General features: G+C 48.6%; 2 protein-coding genes across 4 annotated transcripts in view; both read left to right on the forward strand.

Annotated features, from left to right (window-relative positions):
* The first annotated feature begins 421 nt into the window (after positions 1 to 421).
* Positions 422 to 7,576, forward strand: Rnd1 (Rho family GTPase 1). The gene is made up of 5 exons (XM_055627254.1): positions 422 to 634; positions 1,266 to 1,353; positions 3,826 to 3,935; positions 5,099 to 5,233; positions 6,507 to 7,576. The coding sequence occupies exons 1-5, from the start codon at positions 515 to 517 to the stop codon at positions 6,750 to 6,752; spliced, it is 699 nt and encodes a 232-aa protein (XP_055483229.1). The 5' UTR covers positions 422 to 514; the 3' UTR covers positions 6,753 to 7,576.
* A 5,043-nt stretch (positions 7,577 to 12,619) lies between these two features.
* The window catches only part of Ddx23 (DEAD-box helicase 23), an 18,260-nt gene continuing 13,959 nt past the window's right edge, over positions 12,620 to 16,920 (forward strand). Inside the window, exons 1-2 of one of the 3 annotated variants that reach the window (XM_055627163.1) lie at positions 12,620 to 12,718; positions 15,411 to 15,565. Coding sequence is in view for 1 of the 3 variants with exons in the window: in XM_055627161.1 (XP_055483136.1) it covers positions 12,927 to 12,929 (3 nt within the window). In the remaining 2 variants the exon portion in view is untranslated. Of the gene's footprint in view, positions 12,719 to 12,876; positions 12,930 to 15,410; positions 15,566 to 16,920 lie in introns of those variants that run through there. The other 2 variants (XM_055627162.1, XM_055627161.1) reach the window with 2 other exon arrangements.

Below are 16,920 nucleotides of genomic sequence, written 5' to 3' on the forward strand. Positions count from 1 at the left end.
AGGAGTCAGGGGTCTCTGGGGCCACCTTCGCCCCAGAGATGCCACCTGTCCATAGTGTAGTCAGGTCCTGCTGTCTTCCTGGCACGGACCCCAGCAGCCATCGCTCTCTGATTCCATAGCCCATTCCGGGTCTCGACACTAACGCGTGGACACTCAGAGATCGCTTAGCTTTACTCCCAGTCCGCTCCCGACCTCCTACCAGCAACTGGGAAAGCATGGGGATCCCCCTCCAGAAGGAGGCAGCGGTGCAGCTTTAACAGAGGGGAGGGAGGCCGAGGGCGCTGACTCAGAGCCGCCTGCTATTGGCTGCCGCAGGGGATCCCACCTCAGCGATTGGCTCCGGCAGAGTCCGCCTCCTCTTGTGATTGGCTCTGTCTGGAACATATAAGGGGGCCTCGCCGGCCTCCGCCTCAGTCGGAGGCAGGCGGGGAAGCGGGAGCTGGTCGCCCGTGCGGACACTCGCGAGCCCGCCTCCTCGCTGAACCCGAGTCCACGTCCCTCCGGGGCTGCAGCTATGAAGGAGAGACGGGCGCCGCAGCCGGTGGTGGTCAGATGTAAGCTCGTGCTGGTGGGCGACGTGCAGTGTGGGAAGACGGCGATGTTACAGGTGCTAGCGAAAGACTGCTATCCCGAGGTGAGCTGGCCGCCGGCCCGCTCGGCTCCCGCCTGCCCGGAGCGCGGGCTCCGCCACCCCGCCGCCCCTCCCCGCCTCGCCTCGCCTCGCCTCGCCTCGCCTCGGGCTGGAGGACTGCCCTGCCGTGCTTCCCCCGAGACCTGACCCACTTCTGCCGCCCGGCCGGCTCCTCCTCACCTCCTTCCCCATCGCATCCCCTCCCACTTGCCTTCATCCCCGAGACCCGGAGGCTCCAGAGCCCGGGCTGTATTCCTGACGCAGTACCTGCCTGCCCTCCTGTAAGGTTCTGGGAGGGTGGCCCCGCCAGGCTTCTACCGCTTCGGCTGATCACCTGTGCCAAGGGACTAGAGGGCAGGAGACAGAGGTTAGAATGGGCTTGTGGCTCCGAAAAATGGGACACGAGTCTAGGGATGGGAGGAAAAGGTGGATGTGCGTGTCTCAGACCAGCCAGGATGGGGCGCGAAGGCCAGTACCTCTTCAGCCCCCCCACGTAGCCTCTGCTCTGGCTCCTCATCATCTGACACCTCAGGGTTTCAGCGCATGTGTGAGCGGCCTCTTGTGTAGCCAGCACTAGGGGTAGGGTTATGAGGGCACGTGTGCCCAGGTGTGAACGTTCCCTCTCTGCTCACAGACCTACGTGCCTACCGTGTTTGAGAATTACACAGCCTGTTTGGAGACGGAGGAGCAGAGAGTGGAGCTTAGTCTCTGGGACACCTCAGGTAAGAGCGCACCCCAAAGGCTCCATCCCGCCTCCACTGCCTAGCTGCAGTTGCTGCTTTTTTAGATGGAGGAAATCCGCCTTTGAGGATAGAGGTGCTCGCCAGGAAACCAAAAGAAGGCATGGAAAGACCCTTTGGTTAGGCCATCGATGCTCTGAGGTGACCCAGGAGACAGACCTGGGAGCCACGCGGGGGTCTGGTCTAGTTCCATTTTTCAGAGGGCTGGGATGCCGGGTAAAGGGGCCCTGGAGTACTCCCAGGGAGCACCAGACAGGTCCTCTCCCCCCGCCCCCCCATATCCTAAAGGAGAGGCAGGAGGAAGGAGCTGCTTCGGGCGGGCGGGCAGCGGTGGTGGGGCAGAGAGACACCCGCGGCTTTGGAGGGAATATCACTCTCCCGCATTCCCTCTCAGGCCACTGCTGTCTGCTTGCCGCAACTCAGAGGCTGCGGCTCCGAGATGAAGCCATGCATCATCCGTGTTTTGGAGGGTGGGGGAGACTGGGAATGTAGGGCATGGCCACGCTGGGTTAGTGTCCAGCAGAGGGCATGGGGTTTAGTTCCTATCATGTCTCCCTGTGCTGGGCTGAGGTGGAGATGTCCTGTCTCTCAGAAATGTCTTTCCCACTCTCCGCCTCCAAGCCCTTAGAGCTCAGCTAACGTTTGCTTCTGAGCCCTTCCCACCCTCTGTACCCCAGTCCCTCCTCCTAACAGTCTGTCTCAGACATAAAGATTAAGAGCCAGCAATATGAGAAAGAAAAGAAAATCCATGCTTACCAATATTTTTTTTTCTATATGCTTAAGCTGAGTTTAAAGAGAGACCGTAAATCACTAAGGCTTTCCTGCATGTCTGGATGCAGGAAATATGTCACCCCACTTCTCTGAAGGAATCTTGTTCTCTTCTCCAATTTTGAGATGTGGGAAGACTGGGGGTAGGGAATGGTAGGCAGAAAATGATAGATACTTCTTGCGCTCTCCCCAGAACCAAAATTCCTCAGGCTGGTTCCTGTGGCAGTTCAGGAGAGGGGAGACAGGGTTCTGGTTCTTCTAGACTGTGCCATGCTGGCCGGACATAGAATTCAGCGTGGCTGGATGATATATGGTTTTCCCCCTGCTGTACCCTCCCACCTTCCAGTCGTCCCTGAACCTTGCTGCGGCTCATCTCTTTTCATTACCACCCTCCCTGCTCCCCCTCCCCTCACAGCCTTGAATCCCCAGCCACATAATGGAAAATCAGCAAGTGTGGTCTTCGTACCCCAGGCCACCACTACCCCTTGTTTCAAAATGATGGAGGGAATCCGTTATTCTTCTCTAAAGTCCGGTTCCTGTAAGGACAGAGAAATGACAGTGATGTGCAGGATGGAGCTTCTCTACCTTGGGGCCAGGGTTAAATCTGTTTCTGTTATTCACTTGCTGCTCTTAGGGGAGGGGGATTGCTTGGAGCCAAAATGGAGACCTCCTCCCCTCCCCCTCCCCTAATACCGGCAGAGCTACCCTGCCTCAGTGCTGTTGTGGTCCAACCCCCACCTCACCTCAGTAAGAGATGGGGGTGGATTGCTGAAGGAGCACCAGCTATCCCAACTCCCCCTTACTTCTTTTTTATGACGGACACCCCCACCTCAGCTTGGATTCCCCCCAGTTTCCATGGTGATTGCAGTACAGGGAGAGGGGCTGCTTGCTATTCTAAGCACGGATTGTCTGGATTCCAAATCTGCTACTGTTCCTTCCTCAGGGTGGAGGGGGCTAGGCTCAGCTCCTAGCTTTCACCCCATCAGACCCTGGGCCTGAACTGCCTTCTTCCCCTCCACGGAGGATCCTTGCTCTAGCTTCCAACTCCACAGCTATTGGTGTTCCCTGTCTGAGATTGCCTCCTGAGAGCTGAGGGGTGGGAGCTACAGTATTCCCTTTGCCCTCTTCAGTGTAAGCCTACTTGGGGGGGGGGGGGATAACAGAGTAAAATACCAAATCCTGGGAGGGTGTTTTCCCTCCCCCATCAACCTCCTGAAGTTCTGACCTGGAGGTAAAGAATCAGGGCAGCCAGTTATATAACAGGCAGGACTGGTTCTTCGTTGGAGACCCTAGAGAAGAAGGATGGAACAGAGGCTGGGCAGCAGGCAGGCTCACGTAGAAGAAACCCGAAACAAATGCTTGTCTCCCCATAGGTTCTGGCAGCCTCCCCTGGGACTCTGGATATGAGTCAGTCTTAAGTTAGACCCACTGGAGGGAACTCAGACATGTTCAGAGTGAGAGCTGCCCCCTTTGCTTTCCCCTCTTTTAGGAGCAAGGGAAATGGTGTTTCTGACTAGTTTTCTGGCATGTGGGCATACCCCAAGCTTCTGTACAGTAGCACTATGCCCTAGACATGCTGGATGCTAGGGGATCAAGAATTACATTCCCCAGGGAATCCCTGGGCTTAGGCCTACAGAGGAGGGAAGATGGCATGGCTCACTCTCAGCTCTTCTCCCCTTATGCCAGGCTCTCCTTACTATGACAATGTCCGTCCACTCTGCTACAGTGACTCAGATGCTGTATTACTGTGCTTTGACATCAGCCGTCCAGAGACGATGGATAGCGCACTCAAGAAGGTAAGGCTAGGTTAGAGACACGTGCTTGGAATCTTAGCTCTTTGTGTGTGTGTGTGTGTGTGTGTGTGTGTGTGTGTGTGTGTGTGCGTGCGCGCGCATGTGTGCATGTGTGCTGAAGCAGGAGGATCTTAAGTTCAAGTTCAGCTTGGGCTATGGAGCCAGTTCAAGACCAGGCAACTTAGTGAGACCCTGTCTCCAAATAAAAATAAAATAGGGCCAAGGATGAATTTTAGTTGATAGAGAGTACTTCCCTAGCATAAGCTAGGCCTTGGGTTCAACACCCAGAATGGGGGAGCGAGAATATATAGTTTCTACCCAGAAGAACAAGAGGAGCAGATGGGTGGTGGTGCATACCTTTAATGTCAGTGCTTAGGAGGCAGAGGCAGGTGGGGCTAGCCTGGTCTACAGAGTGACTTACAGGACAGCCAAGGCTACACAGAGAAACCCTGTCTCAAAAACAAACAAACAAACAAACAAAAACACAAAACAAAAGAATAAGAAGGAGCCTTGTCCCACAATCCTCCTGTCTACCAGCCAGGAAAGAATTGTTTGCTTGAGGCCTCACCATTAGGAGGCCCTGGGTCTCCTTCCCTTTAGCTTTCTGTTTTTATTTACCCTATACTACTTTCCCAGAGGCCTAGCTTGGGGGCAGGGGCATGCTGAAGGCTCAGAGAAGCTTTTGGTAGCCTGAGGAATGGAGAAGCTGCTCTTGGGAGCAGCTTCTGTGGACAGTGATCCTGGGCCCACTGAGTCAGGCCAGTCAGAGCTCAACAGCTGGTAGAAGCAGCAGTCTGCCTACAGGAAACACTGTGGTCTTTCCCAGCTCCTCAGGGAGAGATTGCCTCACTCCCCTCAACTGGCATTCAGGGGTTGTTTGCCCTCTACCTGGGGAAAGAAGGCAGACCCATGCCTCCTCTGGCAGGGAGTGGGAGATGCGCCCTGTGCTCTTTGGTGACTGAAGGGATTGGCTCTGGGTTATCACACTGGTGCCACCAAAGGCCTCCTGGGCAGGAAGATGATGTAATTAGTGCAGCAGAGATGCTGTGACTCACAGGGAGGGCTGAGAGCTGAGGATCTGAGCGGTGTGCTGGGTGTTGCCAGCTGGACTCTCCTGTATGTCTGCCACTGACTTCCCTTCCTTTTCCCTTCGCTCCAACACTCAGTGGAGAACAGAAATCCTAGACTATTGTCCCAGCACACGGGTTTTGCTTATTGGCTGCAAGACAGATCTTCGAACAGACCTGAGCACTCTAATGGAACTGTCCCACCAGAAGCAGGCACCCATCTCCTATGAGCAGGTATGTGTGCACATCCACGCGTGTGTGTGTGAGGGTACGATGGAGGGCGGGGTGGAGAAGGCTGTGGCTGAGGGCTTGAGATATGACTCTTGATTAAACTCTTTCTATGTGACAAGATAGAACCGGTCTTGGGGGGCTAGCTATAAACAGCAAAAGAGGCTGGGGTAGGAGGAACTTGTCTACTTAGAGTCCTGCTGTAGTTTAGCCTTAGAGCGTCTCCTGTGTGTGTGCCACAATTTTTAACTTTTTTTTTTTTTTTTTGTAAACCATATGCACCAGACACATTAAAGATGCTTGTTAGAGCTGGATGTAGTCTGCACTCCCAGAACTCAGGAGGTGGTGGCAGAAGGATTCCAAGTTTGAGGCCCTCCTGGCTACATAATAAGGCTCAGTCTCAAAAAACCAAAACCAAATTAAAATGAACAAACAAAAAGAAGTAATTGTTAGAATTTTGAATTCTGGGTTTCATGCCTATAAAATAACTCTTGGAGAAAGATATGGAAATCTGCGTTTTATAACAAGGGTGATATGTAATTATGCCATGCCAACATGTGGAGTTTCAGGAGTTAGTTCTTTCCTTCTACCACAGGGGTTTCTGGGATCGAACTCAGGCTGTCAAGCTTGGTGACAAGTGCTTTTCTTTGCTGAGCTGTCTCACCAGCCCCAGGGGTAATTTTTAGTGTACACGGGAGCGTAAGACTATTTGCTAATGTTTCTTATTAGAATCATCTGGGGGATTCCTAAAACCACTAACATCGGGGAGCTGGTGAAATGGCTTAGGGGGTGAGGGCCCTTGCCATGGGGCCTGATAACTTGAGTTTGATCCCTGAGACCCACATGGGAGAAGAGAACTAATTTCCACAAATTGTCCTCTGATTTCCACATGGATGCGGTGGCCTGAGCACATGCATAGTCGTAAGGACACGCACATGAAATAAATGTATTTTTTAAAGTGTTTAAATGCTAATTTTGAGGCTAGGGTGTGGCTCAGCTCATGGTTAGTGTGCCTGCAGCCCTGCGCTGACACCAAAACCTAAGACCTAACACCTGTGCCTTCCCAGACACCCTGCTGTACCTGGTTTGGCATCAGTTCACTGTTTAAAAATGTTATAGGTGATTCTAGAGGACAGCCAGGCTTCACGTTTAGGAATACTGGCAAAGGCTGGTGGTAGAAAGCTGGCAATGGGGTGTCATCTGGGATAGCCCTGAGGAATGCCTGGGTGTTTCCTAGGCCTTTTAGGCCACTGCATTAATGACAGCACCCTTCCCACAGGGCTGTGCGATAGCCAAGCAGCTGGGCGCAGAGATCTACCTGGAGGGCTCGGCTTTCACTTCTGAGAAGAGCATCCACAGCATCTTCCGGATGGCATCCATGCTGTGTCTGAACAAGCCCAGCCCAGTGCCTCCCAAGAGCCCTGCCCGCAGCCTCTCGAAGCGACTACTCCACCTCCCCAGTCGTTCTGAACTCATCTCTTCTACGTTCAAGAAGGAAAAGGCCAAAAGCTGTTCCATCATGTGAAGTTGGAGCCGGAGGCGGGGGGAGGCTGCCCCCCACTTCCTCCCTTGGGGTGCAGAGGCACGGGGAGAGGGAGGATGAGACAGTCTAAGACATTGGATGTGACTTTTTCAGATGGCCACAGTGAGGGCTTTAGCAGGAGATAGAAATGGGACTGGAGAGGATGCCAGGCCCGGCAGGAGGGCCTGACACTCAGCAAGAACCATCACACCCAAGCCAGGTGCAAGGCTGTGGAGGGGGTAGCCGCCCCAGTGTCCCCCCACTCCAGAGGAGGGAAGGATGCTGGGGAGATGGGGACATGCTGGCCTCACCTTCAGCATCATGCCTGTCCACACAGCGTTCCCATGCAGGCTGAGATAGGAGGCGTCCTTGAGCCCCTCTCTTCCCCTTTAAGAAGTGGCAGTGGACCTGAGAATTGGAAAGCCCAGAGGAGCTCCCTTGGGGGCTTAGCCCAGGTGCTTCATAAAGGAAACCAGGAAGGCGAGGGCTGATCAGAGCGAACAAGGAAGTCTCATCTTTGCATAGCCCATGAGTCATGGAGAGATGACATCACACATTCACACGCTTCTCATTGAAGTCCCCAGGGCCCAAGGGAGAAGCCCCAGACCCCCTTCTCTTGCAGAATGTGGGGGTGGTGGTGCTGCAGGGGCAGGACTGATGGGGGTCACCAGACTTTCCTGCCCTCAGGGCGGTACAGTTGGCATTTGTTTTATAGACTCTTGTCTTTGGAATTGGGGGGAGGGGGGAAATGCTTCAATCTGTTATATGTTCTGTGTTTAAAGAAGAAAACCTATTTATTAATGAAATATAGCATATGAAGAAGTTGACTGGTTTTTGTTCTTTGCGTTTTGGTAGCTGAGGGGAAGCTCCCTTTCTATGAGTTAGAGTCTCCATGGTCCCCTGGCACCTTGTCCCACATCCCCAGATTCCACGTACACCCTGTTAAGCCAAGAAAGGGCTACTCATCCCTGGAGCAGGGCTCACCCCGGAATGCTGACACTGGGTGGGAAAATGGTTTTGGTGAGGGGCTGTCCTTTGCAGTTAGTGTGTGATGCTCAGTGGCATCCCTGGTACCCTGCTTCCGGATGAGAGCAGTATGCTCCAGTTGTCACAGCCAGAAATGTCTCCAGATATTGCTGAATGTCCTCTGCATAGAACTGCTTCCTGGTGAGGACCACTGCCCTAGAGCAGCCGTTCTCAACCCTCCTAACACTGCGACCCTCATGTGATGACCCCAACCATAAAATTGATTTTGTTGTTACTTCCTAACTGTAATTTTGCTACTGTTACAAATCATAATGCAGATATCTGATATGCAGCCTCAAAGGAGTCATGACCCACAGGTTGAGAACTATTGTACTACATAGACTGAGGGAGAAAGTTCACCTCAAATAGAGGATCAAGCTGCTAAGTTCCACTCCCGGTAGGTGCTGCACAGACTAGCGCAAAGCACGGGGAAAACTCCTGGGATTCCTATTTCCTGAGTCCGAGAGCTCACCTTTGTTACTGATTTGCCAATTCTAGTGTCCACTGACATGGCTCCAAAGTTTTAGCAGCTCTCCCCTAGTGACTCAGAGCCCTCTTTTCCAAGACTCACAGAATAGTAGCAGAAATTAAAGGTTATTATGGGGACTGGACAGGTGGGCCAGGGATTAAGAGCTCTTATTCTTGCGGAGGACTCAAGTTCTGTTTCCTGCACCCACACAGTGGCTGACAACAGTCTGTAACTTACAGTTCCAGAGAATCTCATGCCCTCTTCTGGCCATGTGTGTGGTGCCCATGCAGATAAGACACCATTTGCATAAAATTAAAACAGTTTTAAATTAAAACATAGTTTTACTATGACTAGGTGTGGTGGTATATACTTGGAATCCCAGCGTTGGGGAGGTTGAGGCAGGAGAACTGAATTCCAGGCCAGTCTGGGCTACCGTGTAGCAAGAAAAGTTAGTATGCATCTGCTTCTAAAAAATTCATCTCATTTATTTATTTTTAATTTTGTGTGTATGTGTGTCTATAAAGTGGGTGTGTTCATGTGAATGCAGGTGTCCTCAGAGACCAGAGGCACAAAAGTCCCTGGAGCTGGAGTTAACAGGCAATTATGAACTGCCCTACTATGTGGGTGCTAGGAGTTGAACTAAGATCCTCTGCAAGAGTAGTAGGTGCTCTCAACTCCTGAACCACCTCTCCATTTTATGCATCTCCTTTAAATCATCAGATATTTGTTCTGTGTTGGCTATGTGTCAGAGCCCTTTATATTTCTGTAAGAACCTTTTACGGCATTAGCTGTTTCATTACATAGGCAAGGGGGTCCAGAGAGATCACTGTGCCCAAACCACGCAGCTAGGAGTATGGATACACATCCAGGAAGTCTAGAACTCTAGAACTCTGGTTTTTGTTTTTGTTTTTGTTTTTTGAGACAGGGTCTCACTATATAACCACAGGCGACCTGGAAGTTACAAAGATCTGCCTACTTCTGCCTCCTGAGGGCTGCTATCAAAGTTGTGCACCACCAAGCCAGGCCCAGCTGCTGCAGCCCAGAATGGTCTAATCCTCTACCTCTACCTCCCTAGCGCTGGTATTATAGGGCTGTGCTGGGTCCCAAGCCTAGCTTTTAAATATGTACTTAGAATTTGTTTTCCTTTGCTTCTCTTCTTGTCTGTCTTTTCTCCTTCTTCCCACCTATCCCACTTCCAGTCTTGCTCTCTAGAGCTGTCTCTTTAAGAAAGTGCTTTGTTGAATTGCCCAGAATGGGCTCAAACTCTGGCGTTAAGGGTTACTTTCATGTCAGCCTCCTGAGCAGGTGGCACTTGTCACTCTGTATTTGGCAACATGATAGGCTTTCTTCTAATTTTATTTGTTTGTTCTGTGGGGAGGGTAGGAGTTGAGACTGGGTCTTTGTTTGTTTGTTCTTATTTATTTGTTTCTGTTTGTTTTCTTGGTTTTTGGACAGGGCTTCTCGGGGTAGCTCTGGCTGTCCTGGAACTTGCTCTGTAGAGCAGGCTGGCCTCGAACTCACAGAGATCTGCCCGCCTCCGCCTCCCTCCACTGCAGGACTAAAGGTGTGCGCCGCCCACCACTGCCTGGGCCTTATGCAGTTTACGCTGGTCTTGAAGTTACTGTGTAGCTAAGGACAGTCTGAACCCCTGATACTTGTCCCTTCACCTAACAAGTGCTGGTGTTACAGGCATGCATCGTCACACCTGGCAAGATTATTAACTTTTGACTGCCTTGCTAGTCCATCCTGTAAGGCAAGGAGTCTTATTCTTTTCATTTTATAAGTGAAGAAAGAGAAAAGCCTATATACTATATACTATGAATATTATAGAGTGTACACAATATGTATTATGTAATCACATATTATATAATATACAATATATACTATAGTTATATGGCATAATATATTATGTAATTTTATATTATATAATATACATGTTATATATGTATTCTATATAACATGTAGAAAGTCAGACTGATAGTGACTGAGGCAGGATTCGAACCAAGTCTCACTCTTAACTATACTACATGTAACCCTTATTGTTAGCTATGTTGCTAAATAGGAGATGCTTTGATCATTCCTAAGTATAATCTGGGGGCTGGAGAGCAGCTCACTGGTTAAAGTGCTTGCCTTGCAAACACTGAGTTCAATTCCCTGAACCCACATAAAGCTGCATGTGCTACATGTCTGTAATCGTGGTGCGTCTACAGCAAGACAAGAAGTGGAAACAGGGTGAAGGGCAAGGACTGAGACTAGGCTGTTGTGTGACCTCCATGTGAGTGCCCAGCCTGTGCCTGTACACATGAACACACATCACACATACAACAAACACAAACAAACCAGCAACAGTCTTTATGGCCTTAATTACAAGAATACATATTTGTAAGAGAGCTAGAAGAGTTAAATCGACGAGTATCTTGAAGATTGGTGTCTTTCTTACATGTGTTGTGGGAATTACAAAGTACCAGGGGACTGTTACTGAGAATTTAGACAAGCTTTTTCATCTTTCTTAGTCTCAATTTACTCTCTCTATCTTTTTAAGTATTTGTTTCAGGCTTGCACGGATGGCCCAGCAGTTAAGAACACTGGCTACTCTTCCAAAGGACCTGGGTTTGATTCCCAGCACCCATGTGGCAGCTCTCAACCCTGTATGACTCCGTTTTCAGGGGCTTTGACACCCTGGGGCTTCGTTATACTGCAGGTACCATGAGGTACACGTATGCATACAGGCAGAACCTCCATACACATAAATTTAAAATAAATAATTCTAGATACATCATCATTGTGTATTATGTACTATACAGGATAGTATTCTGAAATAGGGAAAGGCAAGGATTCTGAAATCAAGTCAACCTGAAGAATTCAGATCCCCTTCTTCTTTTTTTTTTTTTTTTTTTTTTTTTTTTTTAGCTTTGTGGACAGATGGTTACGAGGCCACACTTTATCAATAAAATCAAAGAATACCCATCTTATGCTGTTATGACAATTAAGTAAGACAAGAAACATTGGAAGACTGTCAATCAATAGTTGAAGGTTTTTAAAGTCCCTAGCCACCATTGGTCTGTTGGTTTTTTATTATGGTTTGCTTGGTTTGGTTAGGTTAGGGTTTCAGTCTGTGAGTGGGGAGCCCTCTAGTGTTCATTATACCCAGTAGCCCTCAGAAGGATTGAGTCCTTCCTGCACTAGAACGGCAATGTCAAAGGCTGCAAGAGCTCCCCTCAAGTCTCCTAAACTGCACAGAGGCACCGTGAAGTTGTGTTTGTGGATTAGGGTGTACTCTGAAACTCTGTGAAAGAATACACAGAGTGAAAACCCAGAATGGAGGCTGGAGAGGTAAGAAGGCTCTGCGGCTAAGAGCACTGGCTTTTCCTCTAGAGAACCTGGGTTCCATTCCCAGCTCACAATTGTCTGTAACTCCAGTTCCAGGGGATCTGACACCCTCACACCGACATACATGCAGGCAAAACACCAATGCACATAAAATTAAAATAGAATAAATTAAAAAAAATAAAGACAAAACCAACAACTATGTAGAATTAAAACAAAACTGATGATGGGAAAATATTGTAAAAGGAAATACTGGGTAACCCATCCTAGCACGTACAATTTTCATTTTGTTTTGGCCGGTGCTGATGGTGCCATTTGAACCGAAGATAAAGGAAGTAGGTATGTGACCAGAAGAAAAATTCAACGGACTGATGTATGGAGAACCTAAAGGAAGAAATTGACAAGTAGCCCAGGCAGGCAGATCCTGAAGAACAAGAAAACAGGAAGCCAAGGCCCCAGTCGGAATGTTGAGTAAACAGTAAGCCAGTTTAGGAGAAAGTTCTTCCAGGGAAGTCTTTGGAATGTTGGCTTAGTATTTATTGTGTGTGTGTTGGGGGGGGGGGGCGGTTTGGGGAGTATTAAGGAATTCACCCACCGAGGGCCGAAGGTTGCTAAGATACCTTCCTTCGATTGGAGTAGTTCTACCGTGAAAACTGTACTACTTTCATTGTGAAATACTATGCTACTCAAGTTAACTAGTCTTTAGTAAAACAGAGGCAATAATGTCTCTCATAATTTTTATAAAAAACAAATTTTCAAAAACAGTACATTATTTGTTACCGTAAAAATTCCCTCGCTGTAAGCTGCCCGCTAGGACTGCGGTTAAACTGCAGTATCTACAAGAAGACTCCAGAAAGACTGCACCGCAGAACTTTGTAGATGGGAAGACAACACTTAGGTAATAGTTTCTTTCACAGACGGCGAACCACACTACCCAGAAGACCTCGCGGCCCGACCGGCCCTCGCGCCGTGCATTCCGGGATTGGTAGTTTTGGAAACTAATTCGTCAAATCGCGCAGTGCAGGCCCAGGAACTTTCCTTCCCGGCTCCCCGCGCGGCCAGGCAGCTCCTCCGCGATCAGGAAACGCGAAAGATGGCGACTGCTCGGCGACGTTGAGGCCGCGTTAGGCGGTTCAAGCGCGGGGTGGTGAGTCTTGGGCGGTGGAGGCGGATCCCACGAGTTTGCAGAGTGGGTGAGGAGCGGGGAGATAGCCGTGGCCTCAGCCTCTGGGGCCGGACAGGGAAGAACGCCTCAGGGAAGGGGCACGAGCCGGGGAAGCTCTGGCAGGCAGGAGCCAAGGGGCGCGGGCCCCGGGAAGTGTTGGCTGCCTGGGGCACATGCCACCTCCAGGACTATGGTATGAGCCCAGACTTTGGCCCATGGACACCGCGCTTGCTATACGTCAGCCTGACCTTATTCTTGTTCCCTTACTTCGGCCAGACCGGAACTCAGATGTACTCCCAGAAGCCAGTCCCTGACATCCCGCCTCGGCTTCGCCAGTATTATTGCTTTTGTCGGAAACTAGTTCTAACCCTCACCCACAATTGCACATCTTCAAATTCTGCTTATACTTTAAAAATCTCAGGAGCCGCTTCCTCTTTTACGAATGGAAAGACACACGGCTACTTTGGATTCTCGCAACACTTCATCTGAGCTCTCTTCATCTTGGCGCGTCTCAGGCCTTCTGCTGCTTCCTGTGGACAGAATTTCATTTTGTAACCTCCACAGGGCCTAGAACTGAGCCTTGCACATAGTGCCGCTTGTTTAACAGTTAAATGAAAGTAATCTGCCTTTGCCCTTCAACACAGTTGGGAAGCACGGCCAGGGTCCTCTAAAACAATATTGCCCGTGCTTACAGTTTTTGGTTTTGCAGATAGGGTCTCGCGTAGTTCAAGCTGCCTTGAACTTGGTATGAAGCTTAGTCTGTTCTGTCTCAGAACTCTCAATACTGCCTTTACCTTTCTAGTGCTAAGATTACAGTCGTGGACTGCTAAGCATTTTCTGTGGTTCATATATATATATGTATATATATATATATACATATATATATGTATGTATGTATACACACACATATGTACTTCGTTGTAAATCACCAGAGTGACTTCTTTTCTAATGTAATTTTTGGTTGTAACATACTCCACTTACAGCTCTTCAAACGTTCTTACTGAGATTAAGTTGAAATTCCGATGCCTTTGCCCCTACCAGAGCATTTGGCTTTTGTTGTCAGTTCCCATTGTCTTCCAGACACTCCACTCAAGTTTTTATTCTTTTTTGCTGCCATTGAAATAGCTGTAGTGAAAGCCATCAGCAATCTCCACTGCCTCCAAATCTCCGGTTCCTATTCTTGGTTTTAAGTTGAAAGTTAAGTGCCTTTGCCCTGGTTTCTAACAGTTTCATGATTTGTGTGTGTTTGTATAAGTGTGAGTGTTTTTCATGTGCCTGGTGCCTGAGGAGGTCAAAACAAGTTGTTGGATCGCCTGGAGCTGCAGGTAGTTATGAGCCATCATGTGGTTGCTGGGAACCAAATCCAGGTCCTCTAGTGGAGCAGCCAGTGCTCTTAACACTGACTCATCTCTCCAGCCCCCCCAACCTTACCTTTTTTTAAAAAATTGTTTCTCTATCTACCTACCTACCTACCTACCTACCTATCTTTCTTTCTTTCTTTCTTTTTTCTTTCTTTCGTGGTTGTAGGAGACATGTGTGCAACGTTGCCATATGTAGAGGCCAGAGCACAATTTGTGGAAATCAGCTCTGTCTCTATCATGCTGGTCCCAGCGATCAAGCTCAGATGGTCAGGTTTGGTAGCAGCCATGTTTTCCCACTGAGCCATCCTGTGGCCCTCACACTGACCTTATCTGCAATTAGCTTCCCTTTGAGTCAGTCTCCATTCAGCTGCAGTCTCTAGAGAATGTCATGCTAAGCTGGGTGTTGCCCCAGTGCCCTGGTGCTTGCTGTGTATCTGTGGGCTCTTTTTCCTGATTCTTCCATGGCTGTTTCTTCATTGGATCTCAGTGTAAATGTCAACCTAAAAATTCTTCCCTGAGAATTCTCTTGTTTGTATCTCCATATCATGTTACCCTGTTTGGTTATCTTTTTCGGTGTTTGTTCTGAGAGTCTGAAATAATGTGCTACACTGGATTCACGCTGGATGAAGTCAGAGACTTTGTTTACTGTCTCATCTCCAGGACCAGAACAGCTTCTGGTCCTAGCAGGTGCTCAGTACATTCTTGTTGAAAGAATGAGGCCAGATGAGGTAGTGTGAGCTTTAATTTCAGCATTTGGGACTAAGAGCAGAGGCAGGCAGATCTCTGTGACTTTGAGACCATCTGGCCTACATAGTGAGTTCTAGGCCAGCCAAGGGCCACGTTGAAAGATGCTGTCCCCAAACCAAAAAACAAAACAAAATAACAGTAACAACAAAAACCAAACAAAAGAGTGAACAAGGTCCAGGATGCTTTATAGAAAAAACAACTTTTTTCTTGGTTATTTTCTAAGGGCTATAAGTAGGATAGACATATTGTGAAATGCATGATGTCCTGATATGGAATAGTCTGTCATATTTTTTTTAGTTAATTATGGGATAAAAATAGTTGTCTTCACCTTTAGAAAGTGTTATTTGTTCATTTTGGTTTTCTCATCCTTAAATTTTCCCTTCTTAAGCATATGGCAGTTACTGGCACAGGAAAGGAGGATTGTAAGAAAATGCTTAAGACGCTGAGACTCCAGCTGAGTCATTTGGAATTTAAAAAAAAAAAAAAATCATAGGACAATGTGCTCCAAGTCATAGGGACAGTGATGGATAGAGGCAGTTTCTGACTTGTGTCCTCTTAACCCCTAGCAAAGCAGTTGAGCAGTCGGCAGCAGTGTGCTATGCAGTATACCCCAGAGAGGAGGGGAATAGATCAGATCCCTGCTCAAGCCTCTCAGGATGAGAGCAGTTAGGCCTGTCCACTACTGAGCAGAGTGTCAGGCTGAGAGGATCTCAGGAGAGAGGTAAGTCAGGACTTCTAGTTGGGACACTTTCTGTTGCTTAATGCTTTCTATCGACATAATTCTAGTTTCCCAGGAAGTTAGAAAAAAAATGTGCTTGGAGCTCCTGTGCATCCTTCACCACGCTTTCTCATTGCTTAACTAGAGATATAGTGCCATGTGTGTGTCTCTGTGTGTCTGAGTCTGTGAATGTATCTGTGTGTGTGTGTTGGTCAGAGGTTGACATCAGGTGTCACTTTCTACTTTATTTTACTTTATTTAAAAATCCTTGACATTTCACATTTATTTATTTATTGTGTGTGTGTGTGTGTGTGTGTGTGTGTGTATGTGTGTACACTCACTTGCCACAATGCACATGTGGAGGTCAGGGGTCAGGTCTTTCCTACTACTGTGTAGGTTCTGGGGATCAGACTCAGTTTATCAGGCGTGCCAGCAAGCACCTTTCCCAGAACCACCTCACTGGCACTATTCCTTGAAACAAAAGTCTCACTGAACCTATCGACTTGCTTAGGCTGGCTGCTGGGCATCAGGGACCATCTATCTGCCCGAGTGCCGCCGGGTTACAGGTGCGTGCACCCTACCTGGCTCTTCACATGGCCACTGGGTCCAGGTGTGGTCTTTATGCTTGTTTAGTGGGCACTGTATAGATGAGCCGTTTCCCCAGCCCCTGGAGGTGCAGTTCTTTAAATCGGAGGGAAGTAGTTTGTTTCTCCTCTGGCGGTTTGTTTTACTGTTTTTAAAATTTACCTTTATTTTGTGTGCATTGGTGTTTTGCATGCATATATGTCTATGTGACGGTGTCAGATCTTGGAGTTACAGACAGTTGTGAGCTGCCGTGTGGGTGTTGGGATTTGAACCTGGGTCCTCTGGAAGAGCAGTCAGTGCCCTTAATTGCTGAGCCATCTTTCCAGCCCCTTGTTTTGTTTTTTAAATGGTGTTGATTGTTTTGTTTTGTTTTTTGAAACAGTAGTCCTGGCTAGCCTAGCTGGTCTGGTCTTGAACCACAGCTGCCTCTGACTGCTGCATTTTGAGTGCTGTGGTTACAGGCTGCAAGTGTGTGGTACCACATCTAGCTCTGTGTTGTTATTAGACTGCAAACCTCCTGCTAAAATTTTTCTCTCTTTGAGTTTTTCTTATGAGTTCAAGAGAATCTTCTAGAATCTTTTATCTTGGCTGGGCATGTTGGTACACACCTTTAATCCTAACACTCAGGAGGCAGGCAGATTTTTTATTTTGAGGTTATCCTGGTCTACATAGTGAGTTCCAGGCCAGCTGGGGCTACATAATAAGAATCTGTTTCCAAAAGAGTACGTGTGTGTGTGTGTGTGTGTGTGTGTGTGTGTGTGTGTGTGTGTGTG

Source organism: Psammomys obesus, unplaced genomic scaffold (genome assembly GCF_907164565.1).
Source record: "Psammomys obesus unplaced genomic scaffold, mPsaObe1.curated_primary_1811, whole genome shotgun sequence".
In the NCBI taxonomy this organism is placed as follows: Eukaryota; Metazoa; Chordata; class Mammalia; order Rodentia; family Muridae; genus Psammomys; species Psammomys obesus.

Excerpts from the sequence above, each read along its gene's own strand:
- Rnd1 (XM_055627254.1), top strand. The coding sequence starts at position 515 with ATGAAGGAGAGACGGGCGCCGCAGCCGGTGGTGGTCAGATGTAAGCTC. Across the intron at positions 635-1,265 it reads CGAAAGACTGCTATCCCGAG|ACCTACGTGCCTACCGTGTT; the intron begins GTGAGCTGGCCG and ends CTCTGCTCACAG. Across the intron at positions 5,234-6,506 it reads CACCCATCTCCTATGAGCAG|GGCTGTGCGATAGCCAAGCA; the intron begins GTATGTGTGCAC and ends CCCTTCCCACAG.